The sequence below is a fragment of the Hemitrygon akajei genome, chromosome 8, assembly GCF_048418815.1.
Source record: "Hemitrygon akajei chromosome 8, sHemAka1.3, whole genome shotgun sequence".
Classification (NCBI taxonomy): domain Eukaryota; kingdom Metazoa; phylum Chordata; class Chondrichthyes; order Myliobatiformes; family Dasyatidae; genus Hemitrygon; species Hemitrygon akajei.
This window is the reverse complement of record NC_133131.1, coordinates 90,196,745-90,211,741: the sequence shown is the minus strand read 5'-3', so window position 1 is coordinate 90,211,741 and position 14,997 is coordinate 90,196,745. Positions and strand designations below refer to the sequence as shown.

The 14,997-nt window shown below is 38.1% G+C and overlaps 1 protein-coding gene across 1 annotated transcript in view; it reads right to left on the bottom strand.

Moving 5' to 3' along the window:
- LOC140732044 (thrombospondin type-1 domain-containing protein 7A-like) overlaps positions 1-14,997 on the bottom strand; it is a 547,816-nt gene that overhangs the window by 48,401 nt on the left and 484,418 nt on the right. Inside the window, exons 20-23 of the mRNA XM_073054149.1 lie at positions 11,371-11,504; positions 9,364-9,517; positions 8,846-8,987; positions 6,718-6,833 (exon numbers count right to left, since the gene is read on the bottom strand). Coding sequence (XP_072910250.1) covers positions 6,718-6,833; positions 8,846-8,987; positions 9,364-9,517; positions 11,371-11,504 — 546 coding nt within the window. The remainder of the gene's footprint in view (positions 1-6,717; positions 6,834-8,845; positions 8,988-9,363; positions 9,518-11,370; positions 11,505-14,997) is intronic.

The following is a 14,997-nucleotide window of genomic DNA, read 5'->3' as shown; positions in this document are numbered from 1 at the left end:
GGGCTGGTTTACCCACCTACCTGATCTTACACTTTTTAAAAATTGCTCCCACATTATCTATTAGAAGATATGCTGCCTGCCTACCAGCAATGATGGGATATGCCAGTCTCTGGCACATTTCTTAAATGCAGCTTTTAAATCAGATTTTCAGCTACTAGGATCCTTCCTGTTACTGTACAAATAAAAAACAATAAGCACTCAGAAATAATTCTACAGTCATATCTGCAAACTTCTCTTTACCATTCCATGACACAAAAAAAAATGATGTTTTGAAATTGACGCTGGAGAGATAGTAAAGGGGGTTAAAGAAATGGCGGAAGAACTTAATAGATCTTTGCTGGGGAACGCACTGGTTCCCTTCCTGTTTACTTCAGACTTTAGATACAACACTGAGTCATGTCATCTGCAGAAATTCTCTGATGACTCAGCAATTGTTGGGTGTATAAAGGGAGGAGGATGAATACAGGGACTTTGGAGGAGGACCTTGTCAAATGCTGTGTTGAATCATCTGCAGCTCAACATCAGTAAGAAAAAGGAAAAGGTGATGGATTCAAGAACACTAAACCTGCATTGCTCCTTGTTCTATTGATGGTGAGGACATGGATCTGGTGAGGACCCACAGGTACTTGGGGTTCACCTAGATGGCAGACTTGAGTGGAGCACCAACACAGAGGCTGTGTACAAGAAGGGCCAGAGTCACCTTTATTTCCTGAGGAGACTGAGGTCATTTGGAGTATGTAGGCCTTTCCTTCACATGTTCTACCAGTCTGTTGTTGCTAGTACAATTTTCTATGCAGTATGTGTGCTGGGACAATGGCATCAACACGGGTGATGCCAACAGGCTTAATAAACTAATTAGAAAGGGTGACTCTGTTATAGGAGTCAGACTGGACATACTGGAGGCTGTGGTAGAACAAAGGATCCTATGGAAAATCCTGCCAATTCTAGACAATGTTTCTCACTCTTTGCATGCCACCTTGGCTGAACAGAAGAGCAGTTTTAGTAATAAACTAAGACAACTGTGATGCTCCAATGAATGCTATATGAGGTCATTCTTACCCTTGACCAATAGGCCTTATAATGAGTCAACATAGAACCACTGAAGTGATGACCCCCTCCTGTTATACTGTTTGAGGTAACTTATTTTATAATCTTTCTTATTTCCCTTTGTACATTTGTATATCTGTGCACGTAATGCTACTATGACACTGTAATTCCCTTTGGGATCAACAACGAATCTACCTATGTATCATCTGTCTAATAAGTATTTTGCATCTGTCTTTACTGTGGAAGACATGAGCAGTATGCCAGAAATTTGGGAGGGTCATGGGGCAGAAGTGAGTGTAGTTGCTATTACTAAGGAGGAGGTGCCTGCGAAGCTGTCAAGTTTGAAGGTACATAAGTCACCTGGACCAGATGGACTACACTCCAGGGTTCTGAAAGAGGTAGCTGAAGAGATTCTGGAGGCATTAGTACTGATCTTTTAAGAATCGCTAGATTCTGCAATGTTTTCTGAGGACTGAGAAATGGCAGAGCAGACTCGATGGGCCAAATGACTTAATTCGGCTCCTATATCTTGTGGTCTTACGGACTGGAAACTTTCTAAATCCACTCCACTCTTTAAAATGGGAAGAAGGCAGAAAAATGTAAATTATAGGCCAGTTAGCCTTATTCTAGTGGTTAGGAAGATGTTGGAGTCTATTATGAAGGATTTAGTTTCATGGTAATATTTCAATTATTTTCCTTAAGGGAAAACATGCCTGACAAATGTTTTGGAATTATTTGGAGAAAAAACAGGCAGGTTAAGCAAAAGAGAGTCAGTGGATTTTCAAAACAACTTTGACAAGGTGCTGCATATGAGGCCGATGAACAAGATAAGAGCCTATGGTATTACAGGAAAGATACTAACATGGATAGAAGATTGGCATGAGGAAAAGAATGGAAATAAAGGGGGCCTTTTCTGGTTGGCAGCTGATGACTAGTGGTGCTCTACAGGGGTTGATATTTTCACATTATATGTCAATGATTTGGATGCTGGAATTGATGGTTTTGCAGTCAGGTTTTCCAGACAATCCAAAGATAGGTGATGGGTTAGGTAGCATTGAGGAAGAGGGGAGTCAGCAGAAGAACTTAGACTGATTAGGAGAATGGACAAAGAAGTGGCAGATGGAATATAGTGTGGGGAAGATTGCAGTCATGCATTTTGATAGATATAATAAAGCTGTAGATTTATTATCTAAATGGGGAGAAAATTCAAAACTCAGTTGTGCAAAGGGACTTGGGAGTCCTCATGCAGGATTATTTAAAGGTTAACTTTCAGGTTGAATCAGTGGTAATGAAGGCAAGTGCAAGGACTAGAATACAAAAGTAAGGATGTACAGTAACACTGAGGCTTTATAAGACATTGGTCAGACTGCACTTAGAGTATTATGAGCAGTTTTGGGCCCCTTAACTAAAAAAAAGATGTGTTGGCATTGGAGAAGGTCTATAGAAAAGATCCTTGAGAATGATTCTGGGAATTAAAAAGTTAATGTAAGAGGAGCGTTTGATGTCACTGGGCCTGGAAAAGTATAGTGGATGTGGAGGGGATGTTTCCTATAGTGGGGGAGTCTAGGACCAGAGGACACAGACTCAGAATAGAGGGGCGTCCATTTAGAATGGAGATGAGGAACGCCTTCAGCCGGAGGGTGGCGAATCTGTGGAATTTGTTGCCACAGAAGGCGATGGAGTCCAAATCATTGACTATATATAAAGTGGAGTTTGAGAGGTTTTTAATTAGATGCAGCATCAAAGGTTACATACAGAAGGTAGGAGAATGGGGTTGAGAGGGATAATCTGTGATGCATTAGCGGAGCAGTCTTGATGGGCCAAATGAACTAATTCTGCTCCTCGTCTTATGGTCTTATCATTGTCTGCATATCTCAGTAGTGAGCTCAATATTCAAAGTACAATTATTATCAAAGAATGTATGCAACATACAACCCTGAGATTCTTCTACCCCCGCCCCAGAGAGCCACAAAACAAAAAAAAGGAACCCATTCAAATAATAAATATCACCCCACCCCAGCACACACACGATTTTCATTCCTTCACCACAAAGAACAGCATTAAACTTTTTAGAGTGGGCTCTGTGAATATCGGGCACAGTCCTGGAGTATTGGTATGATCAGTGAAAATGTAAGGGTTTTTGAGACTAGAAGTCAAGCTATAAGAATGCAGACACAGTGCTGCAAATAGTTCAATGGCTTCATACATCTGGACAGAGTCAATGGATGTAATTTTAAATGCCATTGCTCACTAACCACCACATCACTTGCCCATGCTCATAATATCACACTCCATCACCTACTCAACAATCCAAGAAACCTAGTTTTGCTGCATTTTTCAATGCGAGTGGATCTATATTAATGAGCAAAGCAATATCAGTTCAGGTATACATCAAGTTAATATCAAATAATGGTGGTTTTGTGTAAAGCCAGTGTAAATCAGAGGTGAAAGTTTTATACAAAATACTACACATCTCTCGTGTATCATGAGGAGTATTACATACCTCTCATGAATAGGATGAGTAGTACTACATGTCTTTCATGTAGAGGAGAGGTTTACAGAGACATGGACCAAACATGAGCAAATGGGATTAGCTTACATGGGCATCTTGGTCAACTTGGTCATGAGTTGGGTCAAAGGGCATGTTTCATTGCTGCATTACTCTATACTTCAGTTAACACAAAGCATTCTGTAAAATTCCTAACCTCTGTACAGATTTTAAACATAAGAAAGTTTGCAAATGCTGGAAATCCACAGTAGCATACACAAAGTGCTGGAGGAACTTAGCATGTCAGGCAGCATCCATGGAAATGAACAAATAGCTGACGTTCCGGGCCAAGATCCTTCTTTAGGATCAAGTCCTGGAGAAGGGTCTAGCCCAAAATGTCAGCCTTTTATTTATTTACTTTCCAAAAAGTAGTAACAAATAAAAGGAATTATTCCTCTTCAATTATTTTAATACTGCACAAGGCTATGGAAATTGAATCAAATCCGTCAACAGCAGTTAAATGTAGTGAATTGCAATAAAGCAAATTTGTCCATCCACACGTTATTCTAAACAGCACCAGGAAATGGCATTGAAGGCTTGACTTTGTGTTTATCAATTGGTTTCTTTTCACACCTGTTTAGAAGTGTATGAACAAAGGATGTAGGCACTTATGCTTATTTAATAAACATAGATAAGTAATGCTGATGACATTTGTTGTTAAACGGTTTAGTCCCGTACTGTAATTCAAAATGAAATATTTTCCAGCCAGTCGCCCAGATTTCCAAAATGCCAGTAATATATAAAATTCAGTAATATGAACATTAAAAAATCACCATTAAGATATTCAAAAACCAATCACACAGCTCTTATCCTTCCACTATATCTCCAGATTAAGCAAAAAAAATCTCAATTTGTCTTTCTTTTACTGACAGGTGAATGTGTCCTTGAAGAATGAACGAGTAAGATTAATCTGCATCATATTTAACAACTGAATATGATCAGAGTCCATTATTAATTTTTTTACCATGTACAGTACATTACATCTTTTTCTTCCTTATTGAAATATCAAACAATTTCTATTCAATCATTTCAGAACAACCAGGATACAGAAATCCACCCTCATTTTCCACTTTATTTCTTTACATTAGCTTGCATTACTGCAATCTTATAAAAATTAATTTTTTTATAAGAATTGAAAAAATGAATCCTTTTCTATGGTAATCAGTGGATTCATTTGTGTTCTCATAGACGTGCAATTAGTAAGTGGCCAGTGGTTGGTGAAAGTACAATGAAGAGTATAGACAGACACAATCTCCAGATAGTCAAAATAAGAAATACATTTATTTCTGCTGTTGATTTTCTCAGTACTTTTATAGGGCTCTTTGTGGAAGAGCGTGCTTTTTTTTTACACAAAAGATTGGTCAATCCCCAATTTTATAGTCAAATAAAAACCTGACAAGCACTGATCTACTGTTTTGTCTGAACACATAAGAAAACAATTCTCATTTCATTCACTTCACAGAAGAAAACCTGTGTGAGGTTTTGAATACAAATCATTTCCGTTCAAAATCTGGCCCAACACCAAAGGAATTCCCGACCCTCCATGCAAAAAGAGATTCTGAAACGCTTACTATTATGGAAAGGCATTAGCTTTTGTCTATGCTGTACTTAATTGGGTACTTAAACTTTTCCTTATGGCAGCTTAGTTCTCATTTTTTAATGTTGCTCCTTATCTCCCCACCTCCTCTAAATTCTTGACTCTTTCATTTTTTATGAGATACTGTTCAGACAATGTGCAACAGCTGAAAAATACATAGGAAATATTAAGTCCAAACCACTTAAACAACTAGAAACTATTTAAATAGTTTTCCCTGTTGCCTGACTGGAAGCCAGCTTGTTTGAGAGGGCATTGTACAAAAAACTCACAGGAGGTGATTTGAGTAGAATGAGGGAAAAAACGTAGGAGACGGGGAATTAAGAGATTGTAGATTGGACTGGATGCAATTTTAGTAGTGTAGTTGGGGATGAATGAAGGCATAGGATGTGGTGGATCAAAGGCTGCATTTGTAAACAGTATTTCAAATAATTTACCTAATGCAACTGGCTTTTCCTGCTTTCCTTTAGATGTGAATCCTGAAAAAGCCAGCCTGTTGCTGTTAAATCTGAAATTTGCTAAAATCTAAGATATCTAACCTCTTATCATATGTAAAGCACTTGGCTCTGATTAAACCAGTACACTGACACAAAGTGGATTGAATTTCAGAATTTGACCATTTCTGCATTTATTCCTACCCTTTTTTAAGGATTAAAATCTCCCTCAAATGTAACATTAGCAGACATCCCACCTCTCCCAGAAGTTCCTGGAGTCTCCCGCAGATTGATAGCAGCTCCCTGATGCCCGCAAATCATATGCAATATCCCGGAAATCGATTTTTTGAGAGCAAGAGCGGGAGAGAGGGAGAGAGAGGGGGAGAGAGAGAGAGAGGGAGAGGGAGGGAGAGAGGGAGAGAGGGAGGGAGAGAGGGAGAGAAAGAAAGAAAGAGAGAAAGAGAGAAAACACACGCCATGGCAGAGTGTTCCAAAAAAAAATATAAAACATACTTCATCCCAGACTACACTAAAGTGTACCCCTGCCTAATAGGGGTCAAAAATAATGACAGTGTTACTCACTGCACTGTTTGCAACAGTGACTTTTCTATTGCTCATGGTGGGTTAAATCACTGTTGAGGTGAGTTTAACAGGTGTCATTCATTCATTAGCATAGCTTTCGTTATTTAAACTAGCTGGCTAGCTGCTTAGGAGCCACTCTATTGCAGACATCCCACCTCTCCCGAGAGTCTCCCGCAAATTGATGGTGCTAACTCCCTGAAATGAATTTTTGCAGGGTGGGATTTCTGCATTAGTTTGTTACAAATACCATGCAAGCAGAACATTATTGAAACCTTTTCCCCTGCATGTAACTGGTAACACTTGTTTCTGTCTCTGCATGTGTGATAAAAGGCAAAACAAATTATATATAGTCATAGAGATTGACTGAAGATTGTCCATAGTAATTTTAATAGCCTAGAAATAACCTGAGGGAAAGAAAACAGTGGTGTAAGGTGAGCAAATGAAGCATTAGTTTGTGCAAAGCTATTATTTTTCAGATTCTTCTAGTAGAATTTCTTATACCATAGACATACCTCTTCACAGTACTTGAGATCAACTGATTTGCCATCACTGCGAACACAATCCAACATTCTTGTTTTAATTCCATTCCCACATACTGCTTTTTCACTCAACTGACAAGTGCTCCAATCTAGAAAACGGAAGATAATTGGCAGTCTCCAAAATAGATTTAACATACAGTACAAGACAAAAGGACTTTCTCCTGCCAAGGAAACCCATTAGCAGCTTTAACACTTCCATACAGGTAGGTCTATCTTTGGAAGAAACACTGTGTCGTGAAATGCAAATGATGGAACATTGCTCTCCTGAGGATTCATCATATTGATTCCTGGCACTGGGGAATTGTAATATGAGGATAGATTCAGCAGGCAGTGGCTAAACAATCAAACTTAAAATTATCGCATTGAAAAGTGTAGTATTTATATGGGCCTTTACAGCGTAGTTGCAAGAATGAGAAAAAACTGCAAAAAAAATTCAGCTATCACCAGCATTTGTGAAGGCAAAGGCATGGTTGATATTCCGGGGGACAGTACTGATGCAAGGTTATTTGTTGTTGAAGATTACAGCATCTGCAGCCCTGTCTCCTTTTGCAGGGCTGATGTTTACCTGGTTGAGATGTCTAGAACTGGAGATCACTCTCTTAAAAGAAAGGTTTGGCCATTCAGAGAGGAAAAAAAAGTAATTCCGTATTTAGATGGCAGTGAATCTTCACAATTCTCCACTCCATTGAGCTGTGGGAAGCCCAGAATCTGTGTATTCAAGACACAGATCAACAGTTTTTAGGATATTAAGTGTTTTGTGGGATATGAGATTACCTGCTCAGGTGAAAGATCAGCCACAGTCTTACTGAAGGGACTGAAAACCTATTCCTGCTTTGGCTTCTCCTATCCTCATGTGGTAAATTGTTCCTGCTGCTTCCCACATGCAGCCGTTCAGGGGTGTTGGCCATTGCTGGCAAAATTACCATTTATCGACCATCCATAACTGCCTGTCAAGTGTCAACCACGTTAGTGGGCCAGGAGTCATCTATAGGCCGGATCACAGAAGCATGGCAAATTTCAGATGGGATTTTATGATCCAGTAGTTTCATGATTTCTTTTTTAAAGTTTTAGATCAATTTAATAATTTGAATTGGAAACTGTCTTAGTGGGAATGGAACTCATGTCCATGAATATTTGTTCAGGAAAGCTACAACGATCTCTGTGGGCAGCCAGTTTTATACCCATAAGCAGACTTAGCCATTAGTACAGGCACACTGGTCAGTGTTACAATAATTCCTTTTGGTCCATTGTGGTGGATGCATTTGGTCTAAAGCTTGCCCAGACTCAGATCTCAAACAGATCATCATATTGTGGTACCAATTAGTTCCACAAGGAAAAGTTAAGTTAGGTGCCTCCTAATTGGATCAAAATCTATCCAAAACAAAGAATCTTTTTACTGAATCAGCTCCACCAAATACTTAAAAAAATAACAGAAGTTATTATGGAAAAGAATTAGGGATTCATTTTTTAAAGGTCGAAGTTCAAAGTAAATTTTATTTTCAAAGTACATATATGTCACCATATACAACCCTGAGATTCATTTTCTTGTGGGCATACTCAACAAATCTTTGGAATAGTAATTATAACAGAATCAATGAATGACTGCCAAACTAGGGTTTCCAACCAGAGTGCATATCACAACAAAAGTGCAAATTCAAAAAGAAGAGAGAGTAATATAAACAAATAAGCAATAAATATTAAGAATGAGTTGAAGAGTCCTTTAAAGTGAATCTATTAGTTGTGGAAACATTTCAATGGTGGGGCAACAGAAGCTGAGTAAAGTTTGTTCAAGAACAGAAGAACATCTTCAGGCGCTGGAGATGCAAAGCAATACACACAAAATGCTGGAAGAAATCAGCAGGCCAGGCAGCACCTCTGGAAAAGGGTAAACATTCGACTTTTCGGTCCGAGACGCTTCATCAGGAGCCATTGTTCAAGAGCCTGATGGTTGAGGGGCGTTTGTTTTAACATGAGTTAATTTAATGGTTTATGGAAAAATAAACACACAACACCGATGATTAACATAGTTCATGTAAAAGCATTTAAGGGACAAAACTAGACAAGTTTTCTTAGTTAGCAGTGTAAAGAGTGCCTCAGTTACCTGTAACATTGTATGTGTAGTGAAAGCAGTTACTGTTCAGACGGCATGGCTCGGTCTCCGTTTCATCTGGACAGGGTTTCCCTTCTGCAGACTGCCTCATTGGAACAGCTGACCGCTCTCGGGTGGCACTAGTGTTACACGGCTGAAACAAAGCACACACACGTTTTTGAACAATTCATGTCAAGGTCACCTCATGTAGGATTTGAGTGTCCTCTAAATAGAGTTTATATATCACATAAGAGAAACAAGAGAGGTGTAATTTTTGCTTAAATCAGTTAACTGTGTCTACAAAGTTATACTTTGCTACAAGGACTGTCCTTTCAAGATAAAGTACAGAATATTCTACAATTACTTTCTTAATGGTTTCTCAAGGATCTTGTCAAAACAATGATGCTGCCTTACTTTATTACTGAAATTAATTTCAACGCGTTATTTGCTTTGCACAATAATTACAATAAACAGGTTAGTGCACTGATTACAGGTCCAATGTTGAGTGTAACCAGTCCCTGTCTTTTTACCAGGAGACACCTGCTCCAAGATGACCACTCAGACATAACACAGTCATCAGGGCATGGCAACTTGCACTGCCTGGAACCCAAAGGCATTTCTTCCGGGTCACAGAGGTAGTCTTCGACAAATTCGATAGGGCCATCCACTGTGTTCTGCATACACCTATATTTCCAGAAAAAAAAATCACGTTTACCTATGCTGAAGTCAGCCCCTGCTTGTTGCAGTCCAAAATAATAAGTGAGGTTATATGATAATCTTATTTCAACAACCAGGTCACAAAATTCAGTGACCTAGTAATTTTACTGCTTGTGTATATTTTATCAGCAGATTCAAAAATATAATGGTTATTTATACTTGGGAACTTTCTTTGGGGCCTCTCATCTTCAAAACATGACATCCACATTTAATCCTCTTAGACATCAATGCTTTAATTGTAGCAAGGTCAACAGAAGATTCACATCTTCTCTTAAAGTACTAATTCCCTTCCCAAATATGTCATTAGGAAGCTTGCGAATTAATTCTCTCACTTGCTGTCACTCAAGTAACATATAAAGGTCTGAAACCAAGATGCTAATTGAGATCTCGGCGTAAGTTATGGTTCAGTTGGTAGCAGCCTTGCTGAAGTCAGAAGGATTTGGGCTTGTGACCTACTTCAGAATCTTGAAAAAAAAATTGGGAGGTTCTAGTGACAGCAAAAACCCGAGGAGAGGGAGCCATATATAGTATCAGATACCTGGAAGCTCACGAAAGAACCCGAATGTTTAGCCATTTAGCAAGAGAAGAGCAAAGAGATAGGTTTCTCATGTGACAAATTCTGCATGATGATCTGGGGCAGAAACCTTAGCTGAGCTTCCCCTTCCCGATTCTTGGAATACTGAAATCCATCGTTCCCTGTAATGCTCTTTGTTTGGTCTGCAAACTTTGCAACAAAGCCATCAATTCCATCATGCAAATTATTGATATATAATGTAAAAAGAACCAGGTCCAACACAGATCCCTGTGGAACACCACTAGTCACCGGCTGCCAACCAGAAACGGCTCCCTTTATTTCCACTCTTTGCCTCCTAATAGTCAGCCAATGCTTCATCCATGCTAGAATCTTTCCTGTGAAACCATGGGCTTGTAGCTTGTTAAGCAGCCTCATGTGTGGTGCCTTGTCAAAGGCCTTCTGAAAATGCAAATACACACCACCAACTGATTCTCCTTTGTCAATCCTGCTTATTATTTCTTCAAAGAATTCCAACATATGTGTCAGGCAAGAATTTACCTTGAGCAAACTATGCCTACTGTGGCCAATTTTATCATGTGCCCCCAAGTTTGCTGAAACCACATCTTTAACAATCGACTCCAAAAACTTCAGAACCACTGAGGTCAGACTAACTGGTCTATAATTTCCTTTCTTGTGCTTCTCCCCCTTCTTGAAGTATGGAGTGATATTTGCAATTATCCAGTCATCCAGAGCGATTTCAGAATCTGGTGATTCTTGAAAGATCATTACTAATGACTCCACAATCTCTTCAACCACTTCTTTCAAAACCCTGGGGTGTACACCATCTTGTCCAGGTGACTTGTCTAACTTCAGGCCTTTCAGTTTCCCAAGAGCCTTCTCCCTAGTTATGGTAACTTCACACACTTCATGACCCCTGACTCCGTACTGCTAATGTCTTCCACAGTGAAGACTGTTGCAAAATACTTATTCAGTTCATCGACTATTTCCTTGTTCCCCATTACTGCCTCTCCAGCATCATTTTCCAGCTGTCCGATGTCCATTTCCCCCCCTTTTATCACTTCATGTATCTGCAGAAAATGTTGTCACCCTCTTTCAATATTATTGGCTTGCTTACTTCCATATTCCATCTTAAAATTCTTAATGACTTTTTTAGTTGCCTTCTCTTGGTATTTGAAAGCTTCCCAATCCCCTAAACTCCCACCAATTTTTGCTCTATTATATGCCCTCATGGTACCATACAATCTCTACACCTTTGAATAAAACAAGTGATTACACTTGACTTTACCTCACTTTTCGAGTCTGCACCCCTTCCCCACAGTTTTCCTTCAGATCCACAGCGCTCACTTTGCATACACTCCATGGCTCTGCTATCCACACGTACTGACTGCAGTCACTGTGGCAGGGAACAACTTCATATACCTACAATGATAATGACACATATCATATTGACTTCAATAATTGATACTTCACATTCGAACCACAAGAGTCTTCTTTATTAATCAACCCCACTAGAAGTGTACTAAATTTCCAATTTTTGCTGTCTTTATGCTTTTTTTGTAATTATACAATAGGTTCACAGTGAAGGGATGCCACTCAAAGCCCCTTTATTTCTTTTTGCAACATGATGGATAGGATCATTATTGCAACCATATAGGGTTTGATTCGAGAAGCCTTTAGATAAAGCCCAGGAGGAATATCAAAGATCAAAGGTGAGATAAAATATAAGATGACCTTGATAGATAGTGAGACAGTTAGCTACAATGCTTGACACCAGGTTCAGAATTAATGAAAATCTTGAGCGAAAAAATATTGTGTAACACAGAAGTCATCTTTGGTCTATTGAAAACAGAACCAATATGTGGGAGGATATTGGGGGGGGGGGGGGGGTTTGCTGGGTAATGGATATAACAGCCAGCCAATACCCATGTACACTTTTAGCAACTAAAGATCCTAAATTAAACTCAACTATCCTCCTCTATTCTCAATAAAAAGTTTTTAAAGTATAAGTTTAGTCATCTAACATTTAATTTGATAAACACCTAATAAATATTTGCTCTGTGAAAAGGTGAAACAAATTGCAAATATCAGAAACTAATATTATTCAATTTTTGTTGCAGATATGCACTTTATCTGTTATTTTGCACCCTTAATTCTGGTTCCCTCTCCTTAGTTGCTGCCTGATATGCTGTGTTAGTTCCTGTACTCTTAACCTGTTTAATTAGAATACCAGAGTCTGCTCAGGATTAAAACTTCATGCAATTGTGTTTCAACATGTTTTGAGATCACCATTCAAAGGTTTAAATTTCAAAGTTCGAAGTGCATTTATTATCAAAGTACGTATACATTATACAACCTTGAGATTTGCCTCCTTACCGGTAGCCATAAAACAAAGTGATCCTAAAAGAACTCATTAAAAAAAGATTGTCAAACTCCCAACATGCAGAGAGTGAAAACAATAAAAGTAAGCAAATAGTTTTCTGAACTGGATTCTTAAAAGTTGTAAAAGACAATTCTTATCTTTGAAATGTTTATTGTCATTTAAAATAAGGTAGTTCCTGACTATATATAGATTCAACAGGATGTTAAGAGGCATTTTGATAGACACAGGCATAGAAGGGGAATTGAGGGATATAAGGCTCATGCAGACAGATGCGTAGTTTAAATTAGCAACATTCTCAGCACACATATGATGGGCCAAAGGGCCTGCTCCTGTGTTGTATTGTTCCATGTTCTGTATGGTGACAAATGTAAAGATAATGTAACTGCAATCCCTCCTCTGACTGGACCATGACTCTGGATTCAGTCTGCAAATATGGTTTCAGAGAGAAATATAAAATACTTAAGTCAGCCAAACTACCGGTACTAGAAGTTTGCAACATATGAGACTAGTGGTAAATTGTTACGTGTTTCTTTTAATCACTTAAATGCTTAATGAATTGATTATTTGTTTTTAACTGCAGATATTAGTACAGGGGATCCATGGATTACAGAAAATTTAATGTACAGAAATCAAACTTTACAAAATTCTCCCATACAGTTATAAAGCACTTTTTTCAAGCTAGTTGTGGTAGTAATAATAATAATCATCATAATAATATGTAGCATATTATTATGTCACAAACATATGTAATTCTGTTAAGAAGTACGCATCACTGAAATGAAAGCATAGCCTAGAAAAATGAAGAAATTATCATTATAGAAGAAAAAGTTAACCAATGGAAGAGCATGACTCTTCATGGCGGACATCCCCATGATCTGAGCAGACTAGATATTGACAAGTAAACATCGAATGCCTGGCTCAGAATTAGAGACCTCTTCCAAGAAGCAGAGAGGTTCCTTGTGGCAATACAGGACCAGGTGGTCAATACAAAAAATTATCAAAAAAACATAACGAAAGGCCAACAAATTCAGCATGATAAATGCAGAAAATGTCAAGGTAAGAAACAATCCAACACATTACAGGATCCTGCAGCGGTTTAACTCCATCTGATTACTTACATAGGGACAATCAATTGGTAAACATCATTTACCAGAATCTCGCTTTAAAATACAAACTCATAAAAGACATCATGCCTTATTATAACTACAAGCCTGATCCAGTTTTAGACTCAGAGTCCTACAAATTATATTACAACTGAACCTTTACTACAGATGGGACAACCCATAATAACCATCTGGATATAATATTACAGGATAAAAAAAACAAGAACAACTTACTTAATAGATATAGCCTTTCCAAACACACATAACATACAGATAACAAAATGTGAAAAACACCGGAAATATGCTGAAGTAAAGGAGAGATTTGAAAGACTATAGAACATCAACAATGTATATATGTCCCAATAGTAATATCTACAACTGGTATCATCCCCAAGTCATTAAACAATTAGGCTTTTACAGCAATATTTATGTAAATCTTCAGAATGTCACAATACTAGACACCACTACAATAGCTCAAAAGTTCCTAGCAATTGAGAAGTGAGTGTGCTTGGCTATGCCAGTAACTCAGGTTTACCTGCCTGAGCTGAGATAAAATAAAAACATAAGAATAAGAATAATATTTTATGATATTCATTAATGACTGAATAGAGTACATATTCCATTAGTTTACTTATGGGTGGTACAGTATTAGAATTCAATGAAATGAAATTAAAGAATTACAACAAGTGATGTAGTGTCATGGGTATCAATAGAAAACAGGTGTTTCAGACATACAGAGAAATCAGTTTATGGAAAGTTTTCAGGGACCTGGAGATCCCTTACATATTCTAACCTGATACGTATCTGTATTCGAAACAGTCCCGTGTAACTAGTAGTTCATGTTTAGTAGTAGCATCATCTGTTTTTCTTTTGATAGGAGTGAATCAGTAATAGCCAATAATTGAAAATGACAAACCTACTGATCTGGAAATCTCAAACGAAAACAGAAAATGATGTTGATAATCAACAGACACAACAATAATGTCTAGATAGAAAAATAATTATGTTTTGTGGCATTGGCAACAGTAGAGATGAAGAATCATCGACCTGAAATGACCTGAAATGTTACTCTTTCCATATTTGTTACCTAACTTGCTGATTATTTGATAACATATTGGTCTGGAGTTGCAGTTGGATTGGTGGTGACAATGCTAGCATTCGTATTCTTTGTACCACAGAATTCTGCAACAGAATGACAGCTCATGTACAGAACTGTCAAGTATGGAAATTGAGAAGTTGCTACAGTATGGTGCACTGCTGTACCCATCTTCAGTGCTCCTGGAGTATTGTTTAATACCTTGGTCCTCTTATTTAAGAAATAAAATGCTGGTATCAGAGGCAGTCCAAAAGAGATCCATTGAGCACATTACTATGATGAAAAGGTTGCCTTATCATGAGCAGCAAAAAAAAATCTACAGGCATATCCACT